The sequence below is a fragment of the Mus musculus genome, chromosome 8, assembly GCF_000001635.26.
Source record: "Mus musculus strain C57BL/6J chromosome 8, GRCm38.p6 C57BL/6J".
NCBI classification, from domain to species: Eukaryota; Metazoa; Chordata; class Mammalia; order Rodentia; family Muridae; genus Mus; species Mus musculus.
This window is the reverse complement of record NC_000074.6, coordinates 46613301-46640649: the sequence shown is the minus strand read 5'-3', so window position 1 is coordinate 46640649 and position 27349 is coordinate 46613301. Positions and strand designations below refer to the sequence as shown.

General features: G+C 43.4%; 2 protein-coding genes across 12 annotated transcripts in view; one reads left to right on the top strand and one right to left on the bottom strand.

Annotated features, from left to right (window-relative positions):
- Window positions 1-951: 951 nt before the first annotated feature.
- On the bottom strand, window positions 952-23359 carry Casp3 (caspase 3). 4 transcript variants are annotated; one of them, NM_001284409.1, is made up of 7 exons: window positions 23149-23359; window positions 10849-10916; window positions 8209-8333; window positions 6324-6452; window positions 5098-5273; window positions 4328-4448; window positions 952-2731 (listed from the first exon to the last, which is right to left on the bottom strand). In NM_001284409.1, the coding sequence occupies exons 2-7, from the start codon at window positions 10899-10901 to the stop codon at window positions 2502-2504; spliced, it is 834 nt and encodes a 277-aa protein (NP_001271338.1). In that variant the 5' UTR covers window positions 10902-10916; window positions 23149-23359; the 3' UTR covers window positions 952-2501. The 4 variants fall into 4 exon arrangements, with proteins under 4 accessions (NP_001271338.1, NP_033940.1, XP_017168032.1 ...); NM_009810.3 differs by having other exon boundaries at window positions 23154-23359; XM_017312543.2 differs by lacking the exon at window positions 23149-23359 and adding an exon at window positions 22872-23026 and having other exon boundaries at window positions 961-2731.
- Window positions 23360-23422: 63 nt separating this feature from the next.
- The window catches only part of Primpol (primase and polymerase (DNA-directed)), a 41649-nt gene continuing 37722 nt past the window's right edge, over window positions 23423-27349 (top strand). For 4 of the 8 annotated variants that reach the window (XM_017312887.2, XM_030243655.1, XM_006509461.3 and 1 more), the window contains exon 1: window positions 23429-23516. The gene's annotated coding sequence lies outside the window, so the exon portion shown is untranslated. Of the gene's footprint in view, window positions 23517-23554; window positions 23929-27349 lie in introns of those variants that run through there. The other 4 variants (NR_151680.1, NM_001001184.2, XM_006509458.4 and 1 more) reach the window with 3 other exon arrangements.

The window sequence follows — 27349 nt, the reverse complement described above, 5'->3', positions numbered from 1 at the left end:
GTATGTGTAGGCCAGGTGATAATGGGACTGGTATCATTTCTCCATAGCTGAGCACATCAGCCATGCGTTTGCCATGGAGACTAGGCTGGTTGACCAGTGAGCCTCAGGAACTCACTTATCTCCATCACTGCTGGAATTATAAGCGAGCATCACAATTCGGGTTTTTTTTCCTTTTAACATGGATTCTGGGGATCAAGTTCTAGTTCAGGTTCTTGTGCTGGCAAGGAAACTGCTTTACCCAGCTAACTACTCCCAGACCCATAGCTCCAGTTGTTTTCTTTGTACTATCTCAGACCTCTTTATATAGATAGTATGGAAATTACAATGGGCTAGCCTTTTCTCCACACATTAAAGAGCTAGTCTTTAAAGGTTTAATTTCATGTATATAGGTATTTAGCCCACGTGTATGCCTCTGCACCATGTGCATAAAATTCCCAAGGAGGCAAAAAGAGGCAGTTGGGTCCCCTGGAGCTAGTTACAAAAAATTGTGAGCTGCCATGTGGGTGCTTGGGTTCAAATCCAGTTCTTCTGAAGAACAGCCGACGCTCTTAACTGCTGAGTCATTTCTCCACCACCCTATCCCCTGTTAGAAAGCAGCTAGACAAAAACATTCGTGACACGCTCCTCCTTGTGTACAGGAGTTCCTTGATCCACTTTTGACCTTCACTTTAGAGAAGCTGTGGTTATTATGTAAACTTTGGAGGAGCTGAGTCCCCACCCCTTCCTGTATTCTTTGAGTATATTCTACCTATTTCTTTGGGTTTAAATCCTATCATATCAGAGGTTCTTCCACTTGCCAACACCTTAACATATTAGATTAAGGCCTTGTTGCATCCTCTGACTCTCTCAAATTAGACTGTGGGTTAAAATTATTTTAACTTTCACTTAGTTATTACAACAGCAAAAGTATTGACGACGACAACAACAACAACAACAACAACAAACCCTCAAATACACTGATAATTTTAAATCTGAATTTATGTTTTGAAATAAAATTGCAAGGTAACAAACTTTTATAAAATTGTCACATGGGAACACACTTTAAAATACCATCACATGCTGCATTCACTTAGAAAGCGTTAACAACAAAGCCAGTCTAAACAAGAATCTATCCGTTACAATGTGAGTTCCTTCCTTTCTTTGTGCAACAAGGAAGCTTAGGAGAAATGCTGCGAGAGCCAGCAGTGACTCAGCACCCCCATAAGGAGGCCAGGAGCAGAGCACAGTCTCCCTGAGGATGGACTGCAGCCCGCAGCTTCTCCACATGGGCTGCAGGGCTATTGCTGGATGCTTTCCAAGTCCTGTGTGCCCTGGCCCTTTCGTTTCTAGCACAGTATAAATATCACCATTATTTTTCCTTTCTTTGTAAACGTCAACAGAAAAGTCAGCATGCTACAGACTCTGGACATGGAGTCCAGTGAACTTTCTTCAGACTCTCAGCCCTCTGGGAAAGCCTTTTTGCAGAAGTTTGTGATCTGGTTCACTTTCCCACGTGGTAACTTGGACATCATCCACACAAACCAGAACTCACAAGGGGGGTGGGGTGAGGGGTGGGGAGTCCAGCTGGCAGGCCTTTTCTGAAGATGTGCCCATGGCTCTGCCAAGTCTCTGCTCTGGCTCAAACCACATTCTCTCCAACTACAGTAGATTTCATCTCTCCTTTTCTTAAGCTCTGTTTGACAACTGGTATTATAGTATATTCCTATAGAATTCCTGTACTTCATTCTAATAATCAACCATTTGAGGCTGTTACATAACAGCTCTTGAGATATTTTGCTGGTCTGTAAGACCGAGCTGATTTGTATAAGGATAAGTAAGAAACAAATGCTGATGGATTTTAGCACCTTGCCTTCAATGAGTCAACCAAGTTCGCACACGGTTTTCCTCTCACATAAATACTCAAGTTATTTTTGTTCCAGTAATAAAACATGATTTTTTTTTTTAAAATAACAAATACGTGTTGTGGACAACTGTCACAAAACCAGTAGCTATAATGCATGCTATGGTGGTCCAACTCTTCACTTCCATAAATCAGGTCCAAAACAAGGGTTCCAGCCTTTGACTCTGCTCATGGATTCAAGTTCTAAGACATTATCATTTGACATTATTGTTTCTACGTTTAACGAAAACTAGAACAACATTCTTAACATGAGTGGGGAGTATAAAATCATCAGTGGAAAAGCTGTACTGCTTCAAAATGACTTCAAAATTCATAGTATCGCCAAATCTTGCTAATTATAAAAGGGCAACTTTGTAATTTCATCTAGGATGATAGTACCATCATTGACAGTTACTTGCTCCTTATTAAATTAAATTTCATTTCAACTACCTGATGTCGAAGTTGAGGTAGCTGCACTGTGGCTGGCTGCATTGCTAGGCAGTGGTAGCGTACAAAGACCAGGAGGACCGTCAGATTAGATTTAAATGAGAGTCTCCCTGACAGCTTTCTCATTTGGCATAACAAAACAGAAACACGCCCCCCCCCACCCCCAATCATTCCTCTAGTGATAAAAGTACAGTTCTTTCGTGAGCATGGACACAATACACGGGATCTGTTTCTTTGCGTGGAAAGTGGAGTCCAGGGAGAAGGACTCGAATTCCGTTGCCACCTTCCTGTTAACGCGAGTGAGAATGTGCATAAATTCTAGCTTGTGCGCGTACAGCTTCAGCATGCTGCAAAGGGACTGGATGAACCACGACCCGTCCTTTGAATTTCTCCAGGAATAGTAACCTAGGAGGCAAAAATACGAAGGACTGTATCTTCTATTACACCACAGCATCACTCTGGAGGAGTCTACACATTTTCATATAACCAGAACGATCCAGACAGACATAAGCTTCCTCAGTCTTAGAAGCCACACAAAGGAAAATAATTAGCAACCCTGGACTCCAGACCTCACTGCTCTCTGCTGGAAAAGAAAACGCAGATCAATCAGGACTGACTACTGTTGGTTTCCCGAGTTCTACTTTAGGGTCTCTTTCCCATAGGTCAGGGCGAAGAAGAGGAAGACACAGACCGGACAATACCAGGTTGTGCAAAGCTATGCAAATGGGACCCTGTAGGTAACATGGTGTTTCAATCTGAACTCATCTGTTATGAATACTGGCTCAGGCAGGAAATAAACTGCTTACATATACACACACTTTAAAAAGGTTTCTTTGCTTATTCATTTTATGTTTATGATGTCTCAGCCTGCATGTATGCAAGTGCCCTGTGCCCACGCAGATCAGAAGAGGGAGTCAGAACCCTGGAATCAGGGTTACCCGTGGTTGTGAGCTACCGTGCGGCTGTGAGCACCCGAAGCCAGGTCCTCTGCATGAGTAACAAGTGCCCTTAACCACTAAGCTGTTTATTAGAGATGTACACTTTAAAAAAATGACATTAGTTTGCCTCTGGGGCAACTGGATGAATAAAACAAATAGTATTCAAAAAGGCCCCCCCCCATAGGGTTTTTGTATTTATTTTCAGATTAACTACAGGATTCATTGTGTTTAGCTTAGAAGTACACTGCTTAGAAGATACCTAGTGGATAAAATAAACAAGATGAGTATATTTTATTTGTTTAATAGATCTATCTATCTATCTATCTATCTATCTATCTATCTATCTATCTATCTATCTCTCTATCTACTTATTGTGTGCATGTAGCTGTGCATGTGCCAGACAGTACACATGGAACTCAAAAGACAACTGTGAGAGCCAGGTTTTCTCAGACTACGATATGCACATAACCACATACAGGTTTACACCCACAAACAACTGAACACCGTGTGTGTGTGTGTGTGTGTGTGTGTGTGTGTGTGGTTGTTTATATGACAATGACCCCCATAGGCTCACATGTTTGAATACTTGGTCCCGAGTAAGTGGAACTTTTTGGGAAGGATTGGGAATCATGGCCTTGGTGAAAGTGGTGTGTCAGGTGGACTTTGAGGACTCAAAAGCCAGCATCATTTCCAGTTAGTTCTCTCTACCTTGTGCTGTGCTTGTAGATGGAGATGTAAGCCTACACCTGTCTACTGCATGGCCGCCCTCACCTCCACCCCCGTTTCCTGCCACAATGGTCCACAGACTCTCATCCTCTGTACTCACAGGCTCCATATTAAACATTTTCTTTTGTAAGTTGCCTTGGTCATGGCGTTCTGTCACGGCAATAGGAAAGTAACTAAGATGGCGGGTTAGTTATTTTAGGGATGTAAGGGTACTTTTGTAAAGGGTATATAAACATCTTACTAGCCTTTAGAATAGGCTTCACTGCTCAGCTTCATAATGTGTCACAATATAACTCATCTAATATCCACACAAAACATCCTTTTGACATTTTCTCACCAGGTGCTGTAGAGTAAGCATACAGGAAGTCAGCCTCCACCGGTATCTTCTGGCAAGCCATCTCCTCATCAGTCCCACTGTCTGTCTCAATGCCACAGTCCAGCTCCGTACCCCGGCAGGCCTGGGTGTCGGAAGACATACATACGCTTCTTATAAAAATACACACACACAGTTTACATCTGAAAACTCTAAGTGTGGTCTGAGAACTAGGAAGTTAAAAAAAAAAAAAAAAAAAGAGCAACACTGTACTGGCCGGTTTTGTGTGTCAACTTGATACAAGCTGGAGTTATCACAGAGAAAGGAATCTCCCTTGAGGAAATGCCTCCATGAGATCCAGCTGTAAGGCATTTTCTCAATTAGAGATCAAGTCGGGAGGACCCATTGTGGGTGGTGGCATCCCTGGGTTGGTAGTGCTGGGTTCTGGTTCTATAAGAAAGCAAGCTGAGCAAGCCAGGAGAAGCAAGCCAGTAAGCAGCATCCCTCCATGGCCTCTGCATCAGCTCCTGCTTCCTGCCCTGTGTGAGTTCCTGTTCTGACTCATTTGGTGATGAACAGCAATGTGGAAGTGTAAGCCAAATAAACCCTTTCTTCCCCGACTTGCTTCTTGGTCATGATGTTTGTGGAGGAATAGAAGCCCTGACTAAGACAAACACTGTGATGTACTCTAGATTCCCTAAATGGATGTTTAAACAAATAAAAATATAGCAGTTCTGTAGCCCATTTAACTAAGTTAACCAAACTGAGCACCGAGCTGCTGGGCAATGCCCTACCTGAATGATGAAGAGTTTCGGCTTTCCAGTCAGACTCCGGCAGTAGTCGCCTCTGAAGAAGCTAGTCAACTTTTTCAGTTCAACAGGCCCATTTGTCCCATAAATGACCCCTTCATCACCATGGCTTAGAATCACACACACAAAGCTGCTCCTTTTGCTATGATCTTCCTTAGAAACTGGAAAGACAGTCAGAAATAATATAAAACAGAGCAGAGATGGGAAGGCACATGGCAGCCTGGCACTGTATACAGTAAAGAGCCCAGGCTTATCTGATCTGTATCTAGCTTTCTCACTGGACGAAGACAGCTTTGACTTCATGGTCTTAGCTTCCTGAGTTCTGGGGTTACTGTTATACCATGACAAGATGAAGATGCTGAAAATTGAATTTCAAGAGCATCCAAGTCTAACACAGGCAGAGCACATTTGGAACCATTTTTAGGGAATGGCGTAATTTTCTTTTCTTTCTTTTTACTTTTTACTAAAAAATATAAGCAGCTGGGGGTGGTAGCGCATGCCTTTAGTCCCACCACACAGGGAGCAGAGGCAGGCAGATCTTTGTAAGCTGGAGGCTAGCCTGTCTAAATAGTGAGACTGTATCTTAAAATCAAAGCAAAACAAAAAACAAACAAAAAAACCAATCAGAATAATGTACAGTGTAGTTCTATAATTTTCATACTCGACTCTCTCTATCACTATAGTTAGACCATGAAGTAAAATTACCCAATGAAGATCATTCTAGAGAACTACATATATGCAATTTTGAGCATATTCACAAATATATATCCCCTATTCCACCCAACTTTATGCCCCTCTCCCCTTTATAAATAAAAATAACACAAGGTCCAATTTGTGCTGGCCATATACAGTCAAGAGTGGGCCCATCCACTGCAACACAGCCAACCAATCGGGGACCACACCCATAAATACAGTGGGCCCTCCTTCCTCCAGCAGCCATCAGTTGTCAATAGCTTCCTGGGCTCCCTTCTGTGTAAGGATGCGGACTGCTGGATCCTGCTAGCAGCGATGCTGCCTTGCTCCTACACCCTTTCTGCCTGTCTTCTGCGATGGTGCCTGAGCCTTGGGTTTGGGTGTGGGTTGGGATCCAGGTGCCCCATTCTGACTAAGCTCCGCAGACACTTAATCTCTGTTCTTTGACCAGCTGCGGGCTGCTGTCCACCGCCCACCGAAGCTTCCGAAGGACCTGCTTTGAATTGGTTCTATCTTACCACTATCCATTAATTCCAAAATGTCTTCACGAGTAAGATCATTTTTATTCCTGACTTGGTATTTCAGGCCCATGAATGTCTCTCTGAGGTTGGCTGCGTCCACATCCGTACCAGAGCGAGATGACATTCCTTGGGACAGAGAGAGAGAGCTCTTAGTTGCATTTTACAAGAATAGTTATTCTTTGAGAATAAATGAACTAGGCAGCCATGCACACAACCAGTAAACTCCTTCCTTTTAAACGCCGGCCTTCTTATTTTGATCATGGTGACAGTCTATCCTCTGTTAGCACACAAGACATCTCACTGTATTAGCTGCTGCAAGCTGCCATGACAGCGATATCCCCCACAGCGGTTTGGACAGTGAAAATAAGAGGGGAATTCAGAGGCCTGGCAACAGAGGTTTGCTTGATAAACTGTGATTCATTTAAATGATGGAGTACTATGCTGCCTTCATTCATTCATTCATTCATTCACTCACTCATAGGCATAGTTTCACACTGTAGCTCAACCTGGTCTTGAACTCACAATAATCCTTCCATGGGCTGAGATTACAGGCCCGGGGCCACCATGCCCAGTTCATGTTGGGGAGATAGTCATTGGTTTTTAAAAACTTGCTCATTTATTTCACGTAACATGATAATATCTAATAAATAATCTCAGAAGATAGAAAAAAGGATGTGAGCTGTTAGGTTTTTGTAGCTTCCTCTGAGACACTCTATTTGTTCAGTGTTGGATCAGTGGTAAGACATAGTACTGCTTGTACATTGTACAAGGAAAACCTTCCACAACTATTATCAGATCAGCATTGTCTATCAGGTATTCGGCTATGTGGGGAATATTCAGTCTTTCCAACCATCACAAGATGCTTCCTGGTTTCATTTGTACACAAGAGGGATGCTGAGCACAATGAGCTTAGAATCCTGCTCTTGGTACACTGTGTGCTGAGCACGAGAGACATTTGGTTTTAAAAGGAAGGAAAGCCAGGCGGTGGTGGCAGAGACCTTTAATCCCAGCACTCAGCGGGCTGAGGCAAACAGATCTCTGAGTTCAAGGCCAGCCTGGTCTACAGAGTGAGTTCCAGGGCATCCAGGACTCTATAAGAGAAAAAAACCTGTCTCGGGAAAAACACAATACCAAAACAAAACATCAAGACGACAACAAAACCTATCCAGTCCACTTTCTGCTGCCTATAACTCCTGGATGTGCAGCCTTCGATTGGAGTGTGGTAGATCTACAGTACAAGCCCTGAGCACTTGTAGATTTAGCTTAAACACCATTGCTTTCACCGAGCACTCATTCTCAGGTCAGGGTGAAGGCCTTCAATTAAACAGTAGTTGCAAACACAGAGGCACACTTTGCCTGAACCAGACACATAGCTCCACAAATGGGAAACACGGCTTGCAGTGGTGGGGGCAGCTCAGTAACCTGAGATAAGAGGCCCTAATTGGTATTCTAGGCTCAGAAACGACCTTGGGGCCCACGTGCCTGAGGCAGTGAATTAAAGGCCTGAGGTCACTAGAGAGACTTTCTAAGCTGCCCCAGGGCAGATGACCTCAGGTGCCAGTCATCCATCTTCATCCCATTTCACCTTGTTGCTTATGAAACGTTTTCTTCTCCCATCACTTGACCTCAAGGCACTGGCTCTGTTGGGCAACAGCAGAATCCAACCTTCCACAGTCACAGGAGAGGCAGAGATGTCCAACATGGAAGAAGAGTTCATATTGAATATGGGACCTGTGAGGTTCCAGGGCTTCTCTACTTTGCCATTTTTCTGTATCAGTTTACTGACTCGTAATCACTCACCACTGATATTGCTTTTCATATTATAGGCAATGTAAATGGGATCAATATTTGAAATATCTAAAACATTACCTTACATACATACCAGTGCTCTTATGGAAGTTCTTATTATTAATTATTATGCATATGCCCATTTCAGGATAATCCATTTTGTAACTACTGTCCAGATAGATCCCAGAGTCCACTGACTTGCTCCCATGTATGGTCTTTCTGCATGGAAACCAAATGACAGTTACAAAGGTAGAAATGAAGATTTTTATTAATACAACTTTTATGACTCATCAGAAGAGTTGACATTTGTTTAAGGCTATCAATGTACCAACCTCATGTTACATCCTTCCTTCATTCAAATTCCACAGCATGTGGGTTTGATCCCAATCACCAAGGAGGAAAAAAAAAAACCCATAGATACGCTCCCGACAACCCATTTAACTGATGTGGAGATAACCCACCAAGGCTAAGTAAAGTGCTGAAGGGTGTTCGGATCCTAAGATGGAATCAAGGTGGAAGGGTTTCCTGTAAAGTCCAATTAAATTTTACCAATTACATCTTTTTAAAAATATTAACCTTGTGTGAAATAATCTCTCCTTTGAGACAAAAATATAATAATCTTGTTTTGTTTTGTTTTGTTTTGTTTAAAGATTTTGTTTTTTGAGGTGGAGTTTTGCTATAGGTAGCCTAGGCTGGCTCTGGGCAGTCCACTTATCTAAGACCCCGACATTAAATCAGTCCTTAAACTTTATAAGCTGAACCAATGAATAACTTATTAATGCACAGTTGAATTACCATAAAGGGTTGGAAATACTTAGGTCAAAGTCTCTTATATAAAAAGGTTAGTCAGGTAGATCAGAGGTCAGTAACCATTTTCTTAAAAGCCCAGATAGGCCGGCCCACAGGCTACCCTCTAGTATAGCCTCAATCTGGCTGGGTGAAACTAGCCCAAGGCAACAGACTTATAAAGGTGTGGCAGCGGTCCAACAACTGTGACAGAGGCTGAGCACAAACCTAGCCCATGATCTAGGACTCTAGGAACAGCCGGACATCAACACTGTGAAGGACACACACTCAGCCTTAAGACTGTCTTCCCTTTTACACAACTCTAAAGATAATGGAAGAGAGTAAAAGCAGTAGATAGCTGGGTGTGATGGCGCACGCCTTTAATCCCAGCACTCGGGAGGCAGAGGCAGGCGGATTTCTGAGTTCGAGGCCAGCCTGATCTACAAAGTGAGTTCCAGGACAGCCAGGACTATACAGAGAAACCCTGTCTCGAAAAACAAAAAAACAAAACAAAAAAAAGCAGTAGATGAAGAGGTCAAGGCAGACCAAAAAAAAAAAAGAGCTGTTAGGTCACACAGGCTGTACATTCCTAATCCAGAAATCTACAACTGGAAATGCTCCAAGATTGGCAAGTCAGCATAAGGCCACAAGTGGAAAATTCCACACCAAGCCCCATGTTAACGGGTCACTTTCAAAATGCAGGCCCACTAAAAATATTATATAAAATGAGCTTTGGTAAAATTTATATGAAACAGCAATGAATTCATAGTATTTACAATGTATAGGCCGGGGAGACAACTCAGAAGGTAATAGCATTTTCTAAGCAGTCCAAACAGCCCTGGGTTCAATCCCTGGAAACTATATAAAAAGTCAGAGAGGTTCTCAACTTGTAGGTTGTGATCCCCCTGGGAAGTCAAATGACCCTTTCATAAGGGTCACATAACAGCAGATAACCTGTACATCAGATATTTACACTACAACTCATAACACCAGCAAAGTAACAGCTATGTAGTAACAATAAAAATAATTTTACAGTTGGGGTGTGTTTGCCATAACCTGAGGGACTGTGTTAAAGGGTTGCAGCATCAGGAATGCTGAGAACCACTGCCCTATGTGGTGACTCACATCTCTGTATTCACAGCACTCCTGCTACAAGATGGGAGGTGGAGACAGGAGAATAGGCCAGAGCTTGAAAAAGAGCCTAGGGCACTCTGCAGCAGAAACAAGGAAAAGTTGGCCTCTAACCTCCACATGTGCACTGCAATACATTCACACCTGTACACACACACACAAACACTCTCACGAGCGCGCACATACACTTGAGCCCCAGCTCTAATGCATTTTTGTTGTATATATGTGAATATGTTCCAACCTGAGAGTCCAAAGTCTAAAACATCCTAAGTTCTAGTCATTTTGGGAAAGGGATAAAATCTTGTAACTGAACTGTAATTCCCATTGCCTAAAGCCGATTGATTTTTCACCATTTTCTGCTGCCGTCTTTATGAGCCAGCACTAGACCAAGACAAGATATCCCTTAACAAAGAACATAGAATCCCAAGCCAGGAATATAAGGGCAGTTAGCAACCTAACCAACCTCCTTGGCCTCAAGATGAGACTCAGAGATGTGAGCTGACATTAAGCTGCACAGCTGTGGGGCAAGAGGTAGCCTGGTCTCTCTGGTTCAAAAACCTTTATTCCCTCTGCTCCCCTTCTCTTCAGGGTGAGCTGTCTTGCGCAAACCCATCTTTGACTATACAAAATTACATTTATATCAATTTCACCAGGCACAGTAGTAACTTGTTCCTATTTTCCTAGCATCTAGAAAACAGAAATCAGAAGACCATCACAAGTTTGAAGCCAGCCTGGACTGCAGAGCTCCGGGTTAGCCGGGGGTAGGTGAGAACATGCCTTAAACAACAACAACAAATACAAATAAATAAATACTCACACTTCAAAATTATTAATGGATTTTGAATCCACTGAGGTTTTGTTGTTCTCCATGGTCACTTTTCTTAGCTAGAAGAGAGAGAAAAAGAGAAGTTACTCATAGCAAATCTTTTATAGAGACACTGCTGTGTATTAGCAATGCCATGCTGATTTCTCCTGAAGTTCTTGTTTTATAGCGAATGCTATTGCTCCCCTAAGTCAGATGTATGGAGAATGGTCCTTTGCAAAGGCACCACTCTGTCCCCATTCTTGTTCTTCCTTTAACTATACATTACATCAAGAAAACAGAGTGTGCAGCTCAATCAGTTGTTTGTTTGTTTGTTTGTTTGATTGATTTGTGTGTCCCTGGCAATCACAACAGTTAATACCTTTTTTCCATGGTCACCCAACAACTCAAGTTAAGTACTGGATCTTGGCTCCCAGCTCAAGACAACTAAAACAAAACGGTCAACAAACTAGCCTCAACAGTCAATACCACAATGGTGACAGCCCAAGGGACTTCCAGATCTCCAGGTTCTCCTACTCAGACACTCGAGACTTCTGATGCTACGTGATCCTGTCCTAAGACACAGGCACCTCTCCTCATCTGCTACATTGAGGAAGCCAGCTCCTTGCTTGTCTTCTAGAGTTCTCCAAAAGGAAAGACACTTGGGGGTGATAGTGTATCTCCCCAAATAAAGAAGACAAGCAGAAATAAGACATAAGACAAGGACTAAAAATCTCCAGTGAATCTCCAGACTCTAGAATCCCTGGCTATGTCAAATATTTCCATCACAATACAACTTTTAACCTCAGCCCTATGCTGAGGTCAAAAATACTACAGCCCCACCAGCTGAGGCCCCAAAGCTAAGTTCCTACCATCTTTCCCCTGGTTTGCTGTGCTGTTGGGAACAGAGAAAGAATCCAGGAAAGAGGAAGTGATGACACTTGAGCCTGGCCACAGAAGAGGACAGTGGCTTCATGGGCCTTCAAGACCAGTCAGTGGTTTGCACCCCTATGAAGGCTCTCTGCTTTCTAGAAAACCACAGGAAGTGGGCACTATTGGGATGCCCCATGTTTTTCAGTCAGCAAGCAGATATTTAGAGGCCACAGACTTTGCACCCAATTCCTACCTTCAGGAAACTTGAAGTCTAGAAAGAAAAAAGAACTGGACGGATGTGGTGTGCCAAGACTCGAGGAAGCCTTAAGGAGTGCTCATGGTTCCCAACCTTGTCAGAAGGCCAATTTAAATGAGGGAAGAAGGTCGATGGCTTTATAAAAGATGCCACAGTTACAGTGGTGACTGTTAGGAAAAATAGGGTTTTAGACACTGTTGGAGCCATGAGGAAGACAAAAAGGGAGAAAGAAACTGTAAGCGTGGACTACTTTAGCTAGGTGGTCAGGGAGTCATTTCTGAAGTGACATTTATAGAGAACTGAATGACTTAGACCCTCTCCCCCCCCCCCCCCACACACACACACACTCCTCCACAGTTGGTGGTGGTATCAGCTAGAGCAAAGGCCTGGAAACAATTTGTTCTATTCAAAGTACAGAAAGACCAGTTTGGCTAGTGCTGGGCCAGGGAGAGTCTCAGGAAAGGCAAGATCACCCGTCCAGTGAGAAGCCTTCGGGAATAGCCTAGGGAGGAGATGATGGAGGCCTGAACTGTAGCTGAACAGTTGAAGGTCTGGGCACCCTGCTGTTTGCAAGTCGATTAGAGGAAGTAAGCCAGCAGAAAACCAGAGAGCAAAGCAGACCAGGTGGACGTGGTGTGCCAAGACACGCAGGGGCCTTTCAGGAACGGTCATCTTTCCTAACCTTGTCAGGAGGCCAATTTAAGTGAGGAAGGCCACTGGCTTTATAAAAAAAAAAGTCACAGCCACAGTGGGGAATGTTGGCTATAGAAGGGACTATTAGGAAAAACTATCCAGGCCCGAATGACTAGATACTATTTTTTTTAGTGGCATGTTGGGTATTACCCAGAGGGCTCTCAGGGATTTTTGGGTTCTCCTTTTGCATAACTCGCCATTGGCTCGGTTAGCTTACAACTTTGTTGGAAATCAAGCCATAACATGTAGCTACATAAATGATTCCTGTCTTACAATGATACAAGTCTTACGACTGGTTTTCACTTGACAGGAAGATTGGTCCTCTGTAGTACATGATAGTCTTCCAGGAAGATGATGGAGGCCTGAACTGTACGGTAGCTGGGCAGTTGACAGTCTGGGCACCCTGCTGTTTACAAGTTTACAAGAGGAAGTGAAGCCAGCAGAAGACCCAAGAACAAAGTTCACTGGTATCTCACAACTACCAGGGAACTGCTCTGCACATATGAGGCGCAGCTCTTGGCACTTGCTTGGTCTTCCAGTTCTCCTCTGAATTGGACTTAAGATCTTACAGTGCCATTCATCAACTCGCAGTTGAGTAAGTCTTGACACCGCTTTATTTTCTATTTGAGCAGTCAAGTTTTTTTTTTTTTTTTGAAAATTGTACTTTTAAAGGAACCAACGATTGTCCTGGGCCGAGGAAAATCACACTCTAAACTCTTCCATCAATAGGAAAACTCTTTCCTGCTTGGCTGTGAGTGGGAGGAGCGAGATGGAACAGGAGTTGATTGGGAGTGAGGGGCTGAGGATGCCTTTGGGTCCTTCTTGTTAAGCCATGTTACATAGGTTGGTAAGAAAGGCACAAGGGGAAATGGGAAATTAATAATGCAGGAGCCGAAGAAGCCTGGGGTCTCTGAAGTGATGCAAAGAGATGTCCAGCATACATAGGGAATTTACCTCAGGTAAGAAGAGGGCCAACAGCCTCAGTAAAGGAAAGAAAAGCAAAATATTTTATGGATTTGTTAGGTGGTCCTGGGGATTTAATCCAGGGCCTCAGGCATAAGTAAATGTCCTACCACCTAAGTCACAGCTCCAGTACAAAGTAGGCGGAGGTAGCAGAGAGGCCGGGGAAGGCGATATGATGGGGACTTGGTGCTTCTCGCAGGATGGCACCCACTTCCTTTATGTTTAGAAGCTACACTGTGAGAGAAGAAACTCTAAATTCTACCAGGTAACATCAAAACAGAATCAGATACAAAGCTGGCAAGCCTAGCTGAGAGGCACTTTCGTACTACTACTAAGATGGACATACACTGTTAAGACCTCCTGAGACTATTTTGGGAGAATCCCCTCATCTGCTCATAAAAACCGTGAAGTTTGATGAGGTAAACTGACTAGTTAGAGTGTCTATAAACACCCTGGGGTGGAGGAAGTAAGGAGATGGAAGAATATGCATTATTCATACAAACCAAGAGTGTGAGAGCAGAGAAATTACTATTTTAGTAAATCCATACAAGCTATTGCAGCTATTTTCATTTAAGATTTTTTGAATTCCTTATCAGTGACATAAATGCCAATACATGGTTAAGTAAAAATAGATAATCGAAATCTAGCATGTCCTCTTTTAACATATTACTATATTTATTAACCGTGGCTGTCTGAGTGGTAGGATTGCTGACAAGTTATTTACTTTGTAACAAAGTTATTTACTTTGTAACATTCTTCTCTATCTCCTAGTTTTTCTACAATGTTTCAATGTTAGACAATAGTATCAAATGTTATTTTATAAAATACTGGCAGCCATAGCAGGCCATGCCACCAGGATTGTGCTAGACAAATCCCCAGGCGTATTTCAAGAGAGAGAGAGAAAAAGAGAGAGAGAGAGAGAGAGAGAGAGAGAGAGAATGGCATGGGGCACTCTGGGGACAAGACTGGAGGACTGCTGTCAGTTTGAGATTAGTCTGATTTACCTAGCAAGTTCCAGGCCAGCTCCGCAATCTCATAAAACCAAAGAGTGAAAAAATAAAGGTAACTCTTCTATTGAGACAGCAGCCACTCCTCTTTGCCTTAGCCAGGTTTGGCTTTCTCTACCTTTTTCTTTCTTATGGCTAATAAATGTTAGGTACGAAGAAGTCACAAATTTCTATGAACTAGAAATATCACAAAGAAAAGTCAGCTTGTCCTAAGCTATGCCTCTTCCAAGTGTCCAGACCACAAGCTAAAATGCTTAGCAGTCTGTGGCTGAGGAACAAGGTTTAGTTATCTGGAGTAATAGTACCTCATCACTAAGAAGTCCAGATGAAAAGTAGATATAACACAAAGGACTTAGTAAACATTTGGGTTTGTGAAAGCATAATATTTCCATTGGTCAAATGTGTACTTAAAAAAGAAGAAAAAGAAGGAAAGAAAGAGAGAAAGAACACAATAGAGATAAGAAGCATTAGAAAAGACACTCATGTAATCTATCATAAAGTCAAGGCAGACTGTAAGACATTTTCAATAAGTCAAAGAAGCAGCTTTGAAAGGGCCAGCAGCACAGTTCTTTTATAACTTTCCAGGAAAGATGAAAACACAGCAGCCTAAACACATCAGCGGCTGCCAAGGGTTGGGGGGGGGGGGGATGGGCTAGCACAGAGGTTGTTTGACCAACAGTGAGACCACTTCCTGTGTTGCTACAGGAGTGGATAAGAGTCATACATTTGCTCCAATTTAAAACAGACAGGACAGGACCAACTTGATTGTAAAATGTATGACTTTGGATGGCCAGGCAGTGGTGTGCATGTCTTTAATCCCAGCACTCTGAGTTTGGGGTCAGCTTGGTTCCAGCTCTTGACAGGCAGAGCTACATAGGAAACTCTGTTTTGGAAAAACCAAACCAAACCAATCCAAACCCCACCAACCAAAAAGACTTTGGGAGAAGAAACACCATGACCAAGAAAACTCCTATAAAGGGACACAATTTAATTGGGGCTGGTTTACAGTTTCAGAAGTTTAGTTTGTTATCATCACGGCGGGAAGCATGGCAACAGGAAGGCAGACATGGTGCTGGAGAAGGAGCTGAGAGTTCTACATCTTAATCAAGAAGGCAGCAAGGAGGGACTAAAGGCATGTACCACCTAAAGGCATGTACCACCACGCATGGACCTAAGCTTTTCTTGAATTCGTTTTCATTATAAGTCTTTATAAGCATGGCCACTAAGCCTCAACTTCTGGATTAAAGGCTCTGGTTGATCCAGATCAAACGACCCCACCTCAAGATCCAGAGCAACAGCATGTACTCCTGTCTCAAGATGTCTGTGGCTGTGTTTCTGGATTGTAGTTCATTCTAGATATAGTCAGGTTGACAACAGAGAATAGCCATCACAGTGATAATGATGTCAACATAGGCTCAATAGTTCTAACCAATATACCAGTCTGGTCGGGGAATGCTAATAATGAGGGAGTCTGTGCGGGACCAGACAGATATAGGGCACCTCTAAATTACTCTAAAAAATAATGCCTTTTTGTTATTAGAAAACAAGATTAGATAACTTTTTAATTTGAATCTAGAGTTTCTGCCAGTGACCCCATGGTCTGCCTCAAATCGTCCCTCTTTCTCTGTGAGTTTATCCCATCCAGCATTCAAAGTGTACTCTTGGGAACCCTAAGAATTCACTAGTTCTCACTAGCCATCAAAGTCCTAAAAGTCTCTTTCTGAAAACTACAAACAGTATAGCCACTCGAACTGGAAAATTGACTTTCTTGTTTTGGTCTTTTGAGACAGGGTTTCTCACGTAACAGTCCTGGCTGTCTTAGAACTCACTTTGTAGACTAGGATAGCCTCAAACTCATAAAGATCTGCTTGCCTCTGCCTCCTGTGTGCAGAGGTCTGTGCCACCATGCCCGGCCCTGGAAAATTGAGTTTTAATAACCTTTTGTGTCATGCCAGCAATAAAGCTGTGGGATAAAGCTATTCCCTCCTTCTGACTGGCACACCCAGATACAAACGTCATAGCAACCAGCTTTCAGAACTTGACACTTGTTTTCTGGCTCAGGCCAATGAAAGACCTGCATTTAAAAAAATCATTTAGTGTGTGTGTGTGTGGGGGGGGCAGGCATGTGGGTGTGGAGGTCAGTGGACAAACCTTGGGAGCTGTTTCTGGTTCTCTCTGTCCACCATGTGAATCCTGGGGACAAACTGAGACTCTCAGGCTTGGTAGAAAGCACCTTTACTTGATGAGCCATCTTGCTGGCCCCCAGTGATAGAGTTTAACTAACTATTAGGTGACTTTTAAGTGGTCATTTCCTTTTCATATATCCAACCAGTTTTCTATAGTCAATTATGGAAAGTTAAAAAAGGAACTCAGACAAATTAGTCTTAATGTAAATAACTACAATCACTTTGACATTAGCCATAAGACAGCTGAATTTCTTTAACTAAAGTAACTGGTGGATGAAAGAAAAAATATATATATACATAATTCTTTTTAGAACAAGAGTTAAAATGGGGGCTGGAGATGACTCAGTGGTTAAGAGCACTGACTACTCTTCCAGAGGTCCTGAGTTCAATTCCCTGCAACTACATGGTGGCTCACAACCATCTGTAATGGGATCACCTTCTTCTGGTGTGTCTGAAGACAGCTCCAGTGTACTTATATATAAATAAAAATAAATAGATAATTAAAAAAAAGATCTAAAATGGTATTTCCCTGTTTAATAAGGATGTCTCAGGAACAAATACCATATTATATAGTTTTTCATCCTTACTAGTCAAACATTGCAAATTGTCTCTAGCATCAGCTCCTTTTAATAACACTGTTTTTTTTTTTTTACACTAAATCAAAATCTTTCTAGCATGAGACATATGCGCACTGACTCTACTTGTCATCATCTGCTTTTCCCACATGAGGTACCATATCCATACTCTTGGGAAAGACTCTTAGCATTACCTCATCTCCATTAGCTAATACCCAGCTGGATACAAATTATTCTAGGGATGGTGACCTCATCTTTGAAGGATTAAAAAAAAAAAAAAAAACCATCTCTTCAGGGATGTATAGACCATCCCAGATGACAGCAGGAGCTGAGAGTATTAAAATAGAGAAAATAAACAAGAGGATTTTACAACAATATATTGTGGCTTAGCAACCAACTCAGCAAGGGGACGACTCAACATTAATTGTTTCTGAAGATGCCTGCATCAGTTTAGGATTCAGATGAGCGAAAACGTTATGAATTACATTTAATGGCCACTAGGAAGCTGTAAGTGATGCATTTTGCCTTCCATGACAGTTCGGAATTTAGGCTTTAGAGTCAGTTCTCCAGTTCTCTGATCACTGGGCTGGAGCTACAGCAAGCAGATGTTCAGAAGTTTAGAAACGCTGCCAGCATAAGTTTACTGTCCTTCGGAAGTAGAGATTTAAATGCTCCAAGCTGTGTTTCCCTTAAAGAAGCGAGAGGATGGACTTGGACTCTATTTATACAGTTGTTTGCCAGGTTTTCCTCAAAACTGTAGAGTAAGGCAGAACAGAATAAAAGTAGAGGAACGGGGAAGTTATTTCTAAAATACAGAATTAGTCAATGAGGCATAACACATCAACAATAGCTTGAAACAAGACAACTACCCATTATAAAATAGATGAAAATTTGCCTATCGTAGGGATTTAAAAACAAGATGATACATTAGTACAAACCAGTTTTAGAGGTGTGTGCGCTTGCCCGAGCATGGAGAGGCCAGAGGTAGCCTTCTGGCATCTTCCTCTAGTGCCTACTGCCTTATTTTTTGAGACAAAAGTCTCTCACTGAACCTGCCTAGAGCTCTCTCTTTTTGCTACACTAAGACAGCGAGTCCTGATCTTCGTATCTCTGGTGGGTTACAGCCACAATTCACATCCAGTTTTTATGTGGGTGCTACGGATCTGAACTTGGGTCTCCATGCTTACCTTCTGAGCCATCTCCCCAGACTAAGTTTTGGAGATTCATAATTGGAGAATTTGTCCCCTATCATCAGGCTGACCTCGTGGCTGACCTACAGAGACCTCATGAGGCCAGGCATCGGCCTGGTCTATGAGTTTTCTAGATCTCATGATACACGAGACTTCAAATTCTCCATTTCAGCCGGGCGGTGGTGGCGCACGCCTTTAATCCCAGCACTTGGGAGGCAGAGGCAGGCGGATTTCTGAGTTCGAGGCCAGCCTGGTCTACAAAGTGAGTTTCAGGACAGCCAGGGCTATACAGAGAAACCCTGTCTCGAAAAAACCAAACCAAAAAAAAAAAAAAAAAAAAATTAAAAAAAAAAAAAATTCTCCATTTCAGAATCATCTCCCTAGATATAAATACTCAAAAATTAGGAGTTAAGACTTAACAAAGTAGTAGCCAAAGTAACTATTGCTTTTCTTTCCAGCCCACATGTGCTAGACTGAGCGGCACACAGGTACTTTCAGTTGGGCTTCGCAATAACACCGGGATATAATGGTTCCTCTTTAAATCTTAATTAAATGGAGCTCAGAAGAGAGTTTATCACTTTTTAAGTAACAGAGCCATGACTCACGCTCCATTCTACAGTCTATAGACTGCTCAGCATCATATATCATATAGTTGCGACAACACTAAAGTTAATTTCAATGGAACAAAAATCTGTAAGCCCAGGTTCTCTGATTAAGATGAGATTTAAAACATACAGTATGGTAGAAGCTGATTATTCAAAACTGAAATAAAATACACAGATGTTCTTCAGTATTTTGTGGGTGACTGTCTCTAGAACCTTCCTCAGATAGCAAATTCAAGTTCAAATCCTTTGTATAAAATGGTGTATTATTTACATATAAGCTAAGCATCCCTACTACTTATTACTAATGATACCTGTTTTTACGTAGTGTTGTTCGGGGGATGATGAAAAGTCTATACATTTCAATACAGATTCAATTTCTAGTCTCTCACAATTCTATTTACAGTTGGTAAAGACCACAAATACAGGTTAATACTTACTGCAGTTATTGCAATGAAGAAAACAGTAATAATGATTATGATGTTTCTCATCCCACCAGGTAGTTTATTTATAAATGTATAATACCTGGTTAAGCATTTGTTAAAATATTTCCTACGTGTCTACCTACCTTCTTATTGATAGGAACATGAAGCCACTGTAGCCTGGCAGAATGATTTGAGAAACACCAGGATTCTATTTACTACCTCTCAGCGAGGACAAAGAATCAGGAGCACTTTCTTTTTTTTTTTTGGGGGGGGGGGTGTTCCGAGACAGGGTTTCTCTGTGTAGCCCTGGCTGTCCTGGAACTCACTTTGTAGACCAGGCTGGCCTCAAACTCAGAAATCCGCCTGCCTCTGCCTCCCAAGTGCTGGGATTAAAGGCGTGTGCCACCACCGCCTGGCTGCGAGCACTTTCATATTAAGTAAATGAAACAGAAAGAGCACTTGTTTCACAATCATCTGGTTAAGAAAAGATTTCTTAGTATAATCAGTGGTTGGCTTTCTTTGTTCTAAAATCTGTCCCATCTGGTCTCAGTTCCTTTGGGGGTTCATTGACCTGGCTATTGTCATTCAGCCTGATAAAGCCAACCTTCTAATGTTGAAAATATAGTGAGAGTGAAAAGAAAGGTGGAAAGGAAAAGAAAATATGGAGAACATATTGTCTCATAGGAACAAATAAGTCATCTCGTTTTCTTGTTTCTGGAATGGGACACACAACCAGGGAGGCAGACACCTGATGAAGCCCTGACATTGTGCCACAAGCTAGAAAAAAATGTGATGCTTACTATCTGCAAAGGGTCTGTCTTGTCCTCTCCCAAGCGAAACCCTGAAGAGGATAAAACTATACGCTCTTAGGGATGTGTAAGAATTACTGACCTGTTTGAAAACAATTTGTTGTTGTTGAAATAAAAGTATAGAGTGGAAGATCCTTGATGTCTTTTATAAAAATTACAGATAACTATGTAATCTACTGATTATCAACTGTATGAAGATGTTTCATTAAACCCTGAGCGTATGAAGTAGTGGAAGAGGCAGACTCTACCCCTATCCAGAGCTGTTATGTATGTTCACTGGCATTTAAAAACAGCAGCAAGGTAGACATTAAGCAGTCCATGTTCTGTTCTTACTAGATAATTTCATTGTACTTTAGCAGAATGAAGACCCTCCCCAGGTAATATTGAAGGCCAAAACAAAGAGACCAGAACAAGGACTATTATGTAGAATGTCACACATACTATTTCATCTGATCTTTACACAACCCTCTGAGCAATATAGATTATGCTTTATTTATGAAGAAGCTGGTAGGCCCCGGGCTCCTGGCCTCAGACAGTCAGATGATGATGATGGAATACCCTTTCCTCTCCAAACTTTTTTTAATCTGTTAAATGACTATATATAAAACAGTACTCAAGAATGTAAGAATTTCCACATCGTATTCTACCTCTATCACTGGGGTAGAACTTTAATATTATCTAACACGAAGATCAGAACTAATGCAATGTGTTTGAAGAAAAGACTGTGTTGTAACTTTAGAAAGCGCATGAAGTGAATGTGTTGCTAGGTTTGAAACCATAGAGTGGCCCTGGACCCGCTTCTATCAGATAAAGATACAGAATTCCTACTTAAAACAGCAGGAGGCAGAACCTTTCTGCAGGACCACAAAAGCAACCTGATTTAATTAGGTGCAGGATTTCACTTGTTACTTTGTAGCAGTTCGATGGCTACATTTCAATAAACTTCCACTCACTAAAAAAACACCTTCTCACTTTCCAAAAGCCTTAGTCTACTGGACAGCAAAACAAAGCCATTCTTTAAAGCTTCAACACCAGGTTGTCACAGGGTTCTACACTCCATACTTAGGGCTCCTGCCTGTGGCCACCATTAACATATCCAAAGTAACTTCCCAAAGGCTGGCCAAACCCCCAGCTTAGCATCTCCTCTGCTATTGTGTATACTCTTACTGTAACGATGGCCCCACATTTCCCACCCACCCCAATGGGTTGAGTAGTCACTTGTGGAAAAAAAAAAGCCAGTAAGGAAGGGAGCCAAGCTAAAGTTCGAGCCTACTGTTGTTTGCTCACAGTTCGGTAGGCAAACAATAAACAAGCAAAAGTAGAGGATATGACACGGCTGCTTTCAGGAAATGCCTGCCGCAAAGGGAGGAATGGGAAGATTCAGCTAGGAATTGCTAACTAAGGGAAACCTCCGTAGCAGCTCCTGTTCATAAGCTAATGTCTCAGGGGGAGAAAAGGTGAGCCAGTGGACTCAGAGGGCTGGAAAGAAAACCCGAAAAGGACACAGTATCCAATATTGCCTGGAGAGCTTCTTCATTCTGCTAAAAAGGGGGGGGGGCGGGGGGAGACAGCCAAGACCCAGGGTTTGGCTTCGCTAACCCGGTTTAGAGGATACGGTTTTACACTTAAGCCTTCAGGGTAAACATGAACATCTAGAAAACTGTTTTTGTTCGTGTCTTAAAGAGAGCACTGGAGAGGGGTCTTGGGCGGGAGACAGAGACCTGCAAGGAGGCTGCTTCAGTTCCCTGAGGTGGGCACAAGTCTGGCAGACACGTAGAAAGTCCACAAGACTCCGAAGAGGGGCCAGGTACAAATCTGTCAGACTCGTAGGTCTACAAGGCTCGGGGACTAACGGCGGAAGAAGTTGGGTCCACAAGAGGTGCCTGAGAAGGACGTTTCCTGGGTGACTCAACGGAGAATGAGGTAAAGACCCTGCTGTTCAAGTCGAACTTCACAGACTAATTAATAAGCGCGAAGAAGGGACAGTAACCGAGCATGGCTCAAGAGATGTCAATGCAAGCTCCTACAGTGACTTTGACCAACAAAGGAATGAGCTGGAGTATTCAAGGAGTAATGCTTAAAATCAGCTCTCCGCAAGAACCAAAAATCACAGTGCACTGGAGAAAACTAAAGGTGGAGATCAAATGCTCTTGTAACAGAGGGAGGCTGGGTCACTTAGAGCCGCCACAAGGTCAGCATCAGCCTAGCTTCCAGGCCCCAGGGCAGAACTTCCCCTATCCATCCTCTGCTACCGAGTCCACACCTCGGCCTGCAGATCCAGGATCCCGCCACCTCCCGCCACTCGGCTTCCAGGTTCACCCCCACACTATGGCCTCACCCCCTCCCGCCCCTGAAGCTCTGTACCCCGGGCGATCTCCAGATACCCCCCTGACTCCGCCTTTAAGCCTCAGCGCGGCCCGTGTGCCATGCTCGAGGGGTCTGAACCCGCTCCGGCTCACCCAGGTTTAGGGACACCGCACCGGCTCACCCAGGTTTAGGGACACCGGTTTGGCCTCCCGGGTCTGGGTTCTCAGCTCGGGATCGCGCTCCCGGCGCTGTTTCCAGCTTCTCTGCCTTCAGTGTTTGCCTGAGCAAGCCTGGAGGCAACACAAAGGATCCTCCGCCCAGATTGCCCGTTTCCCCCGCCTCCTCCAAGGAGCTGCAGACCCGCCAAAAGAGCGCCAGCTCCGGGGGACAACACAGGCCTTCGAAGGCGCGAGAGCAGCAGACACTCACCGTACCGTTCCAAGCTCCCCGCCGCAGGACACTGCGCTTTGATCCCACCAGCACCAACACTGCAACTGCAGCAGCAGCAGCAGCAACAGCAGACTACCGCCGGTCACGCCCCACGCCACGCCCCTTCTCTACCTCCCCGCCCCATCCCCCCTCACACACCCCCCAACACCTCATCTCGCACACGCCAGTCGCGATTGGTGGTTTCAGCCCCGACTGAGCCCCGTCTCGTAGCGCAGGCCCCGCCCACCCAGGGCAAGCCTAGGGCCCCGCCCCCTCCGGCTCCGCCCCCTCGCGCGGGTTTCAAGCTCTGGTTCCCGCCATCTCTGGCTCCGCCAGCTGCCGCCTCCGGCCGACTTGCGCCACTTGAGGTAAATTTTAGAGAGGTCTTTCGGCCACGCCTGATTCCGGGGGCGCCAAGATGGGCGTCTAGGGAGGCGCCTCTGCCAGTCAGAACTCTGGCAGGAGAAAATAGAGCTGTGCCCCGCACTCGGTAATTCTACTTCCTCTCAATTGCACCGAGGCCTTTCTTCACTTCCGTCCACCTCTTGCTCCCTCAGTGAGAGGTCCTGACTACCTTACTGAAATCTCTGACTGGTTTACGTCCTATTTCATTCAGACTCTGACTCTGGGAAGTGGGTTTTGTTTTGTTTTGTTTTTGCATAATATACGAAAACACGAGCACAGCGATCAGCATCGAATTTCAGGGGCCCAGAATATTCTTAAGGACAAATGTACTCCAGAGAGCAGCCTCTTGCCTTCACCGCCTTTGCTTCGTTGGATGTAAGGGACTGACGTACACGTAGCCACACAGATGTCTACCGTTCGTTGCGTGTGGAATTCAAGCTCTTGCATTTCCATAATACATTTTTTATTTTTTCCAGTTCCATCAAAGGCTTTAAAAGGATAAGTGGACGGGCAGTGGTGGTGCACGCCTTTAATCCCAGCACTTGGGAGGCAGAGGCAGGTAGATTTCTGAGTTCGAGGCCAGCCTGGTCTACAGAGTGAGTTCCAGGACAGCCAGGGCTACACAGAGAAACCCTGTCTTGGGGGGGAAAAAAAAAGAAAGAAAAAGATAAGTGGTTTGCTCTCATGAAGAGCCATAGTGGTTAAATGTAGATTCCAGAAACAAATTGATCTATCATTATCCCTCCCAAAGTAAGTTAGAATCAGCCATTTTCTGTTGGACTTTAGCAGTAGGATGCATTCAACCCTCGCAGTGCATCGTGGAGGCTGTAGTTCACAAGGAAGGGTCTAATTGAGAAACCCCTTGTGCCCGGACCCCTCCCTGTGCTAAACGTTCTTAACAAAGTGATACCTTAGATAAGGTATCCTCAGCAGTTTCCTGCCGTTAATGTTGACTTCATCTAGAGAAGTTCGTTAGAGCAAAACATCTGGAGGTGATAGTTTTCATCTAAGCCCTGTAATTTCTCCTCACTGTGGGGACTCAGAGGGACCTGAAGCCGCCCTGTAAATGGGGACCCAGAGGGACCTGAAGCCGTTCTGGGCCTCAAGAGAGAAAGAATTCATGAAAAGCAATGTGACTGCTTTCCAGGAGCTGGAGTAAGATGGCTTTCTGAAGTGATCTAAAAGCGGGGCGTGGTCACTCTCTTCCATTTGGCGAGAAAACTGAACTAGAAGTATAATAGGTAAACGTTTTAGGGCCTACATCTGCAAGAAGACTTAGCCTTCATAAGCTAAATTACTATAGCAATTACATGATAAGTTAATCATTTGTAAAAATGGTGTGAAGGTCATTTATCTGGTAGAGTTTTGCTCTTTGGGGTGGGAGACCAGGGAGGAGGAAAAGAACCAACACCTGAAACAGTATACTGTTATAGGGTTTCTTATCCCTCCTACTAGTTTTAGGGATATTTAAAAAATGACTTCTGGGGCTGGAGAGATGGCTCAGCAGTTAAGAACACTGACTGTTCTTCCAGAGGTCCTGAGTTCAATTCCCAGCAACCACATGGTGGCTCACAACCATCTGTAAAGGGACCCAGTGTCCTCTTCTGGTGTCTCTGAAGAGAGGGACAGTATGCTTGCATACATAAAATAAATAAATAAATCTTAAAAAAAAATACACCTTCTGATTCTAGGCAGTAAATAAGTGGGACAGAAGAAATTCAGTCTTTTATATTTAATTTCTTAAGTTGTTACACATTCTAGAAAGTAAGCTTATATAGTAATATGTTTGTAAGTAAACCTTAATAGCGTACTTTAAGATGACTACTTAAAGATGAATACTTAAGTCGTAGATATTGTATAGAGGGATTATAGAGTGCATTTAAAAGGTGGTGAAGGATTGGTTGGGTAGTTAAGAAAGAGCTCTTGCTCTTCCAACTCAGGTGGCTCATGCCACTTGTAACTCTAGCTCTAGAGGACCCAGCACCCTCTTCTGACTTTCAAGAACACAATCCACATTTACACAAATACACGCAGATAAATAAAGTATAACAAGCGTTCATAAATGATAGCATATTAAGAAGATGTTGGGATAATATAATAATAATAATATTAAGAGCTTGGGAGATGGCTCAGTTGGTAAAGTACTGTCTGGATAACCATGAAAACCTGAGCTTGCATCCCCAGCACCCATGTAAAACACCTGGTGTTATGGGAAGGTAGAGACCATGGGATCCCTGGAGCTTGCTGGCAGCTGGCCTAGCCCGATGGATGAGCTCCAGGGTTAGTGAAAGATCCCGTGTTAAGAAATAAGGTGGAGCCGGGTGTGGTGACACATGGCTTTAGTCCCAGCACTCGGGAGGCAGAGGCAGGCAGATTTCTGAATTCGAGGCCAGCCTGGTCTACAGAGTGAGTTCCAGGACAGCCAGGGCTACACAGAGAAACCCTGTCTCAAACAAACAACAACAACAACAAACAAAAACAGAGGGATTGAGGAAGATACCCACCATTTTTTTGGCCCACATGCACACTCATGCACAAAAGTGCACGTGTAACATATGCATGTGAACGCAGGCACATAAACATGTGTATATACACACAAAATATTGTTGAGGATTTTAAAATAAAAGAACATCACAAAAAATGGAACTATGATATTTCCAGTAAACACAATACTGATGAATTTAATCTCAGGGTTGAGGGAGAGGTTGGAGTAGCGGTTAATTGCTAATTATATAAGAAACTATGGTATGTGTAGTGGCACATGCCTAAAATCCCAGCACTTGAGAGGCTGAAGCAGCTTGAGGCTAGCCTGGGCAACCATAAAAACCTCTTATCTCATAAATGAATGAATGAATGAATGAATAAATAAATAAATGGAAGTGAGAAACCTAGCCTGGGCAACCATAAAAACCTCTTATCTCATAAATGAATGAATGAATGAATGAATGAATGAATAAATAAATAAGTAAATAAATAAACAAATGGAAGTGAGAAACCAGGAACCCTGCTAAAGGAAGCCTCAGGATTCCTTTACACCTGTATTAGTCAGACTTCTCATTGTGACAGAGTGAGTGCCTGGCAGAATAGCTTAATGCATGAAGTATTTATTTGGGCTTTAAAGTTGTCAGTCCATCTCGCTTGGGAGGACAGGATGGAGCAGCAGTTTACATCGTGGCAGCCAGAAAACAGTACTGCCTCAGACTGAGCCCCACTTCCTACCTTCCACCGTCTCTTGGTAGTACCACCATAGGATGAATCCATCAAGGGATCCATGAAGAGGAGCTCAGAGTCCACGTCATCTAATTGCCTTTGAAGTTACCACTGACCAACACCTCCTCTTCCCAAGGGTGTGCTTTACAAGTGTGGCATCCAGGCAAGTGGACAGTGTTGCTATCACAGTGTGAGTGACTGGTGACTACAGAGCAGCTGTGTAAGGGCATCCTCCACCCACCCCCTCCCCCAGTCAAGTTGCTCTGGGAACCAGGCCATCCACAGCCCTTAATAGACAAGTCTAGACCTAAGCTCAGGGAACTTGGTCAGCTTTCCACTTCCATTCCGATTTCCCGTCTCCCACTAATTACTGTCAGATGACTAATCCTCTGTTGTAACTCCAGCACTTCCAGCTGTAGGATTGTAGCGAGCCAGCGTGGTTAAATACTGCTTTGGTGCAGAAATGGGTGGTAGAGTTCCTTCAGCCTTTGCTTTAAACTAGTACAAGTGTTTTCCTTTGGAACTTGTAAATCATTACCAAAAATAGACAGGGTAGAAAAGCAGCTTTGGCATAAAATTATTTAAG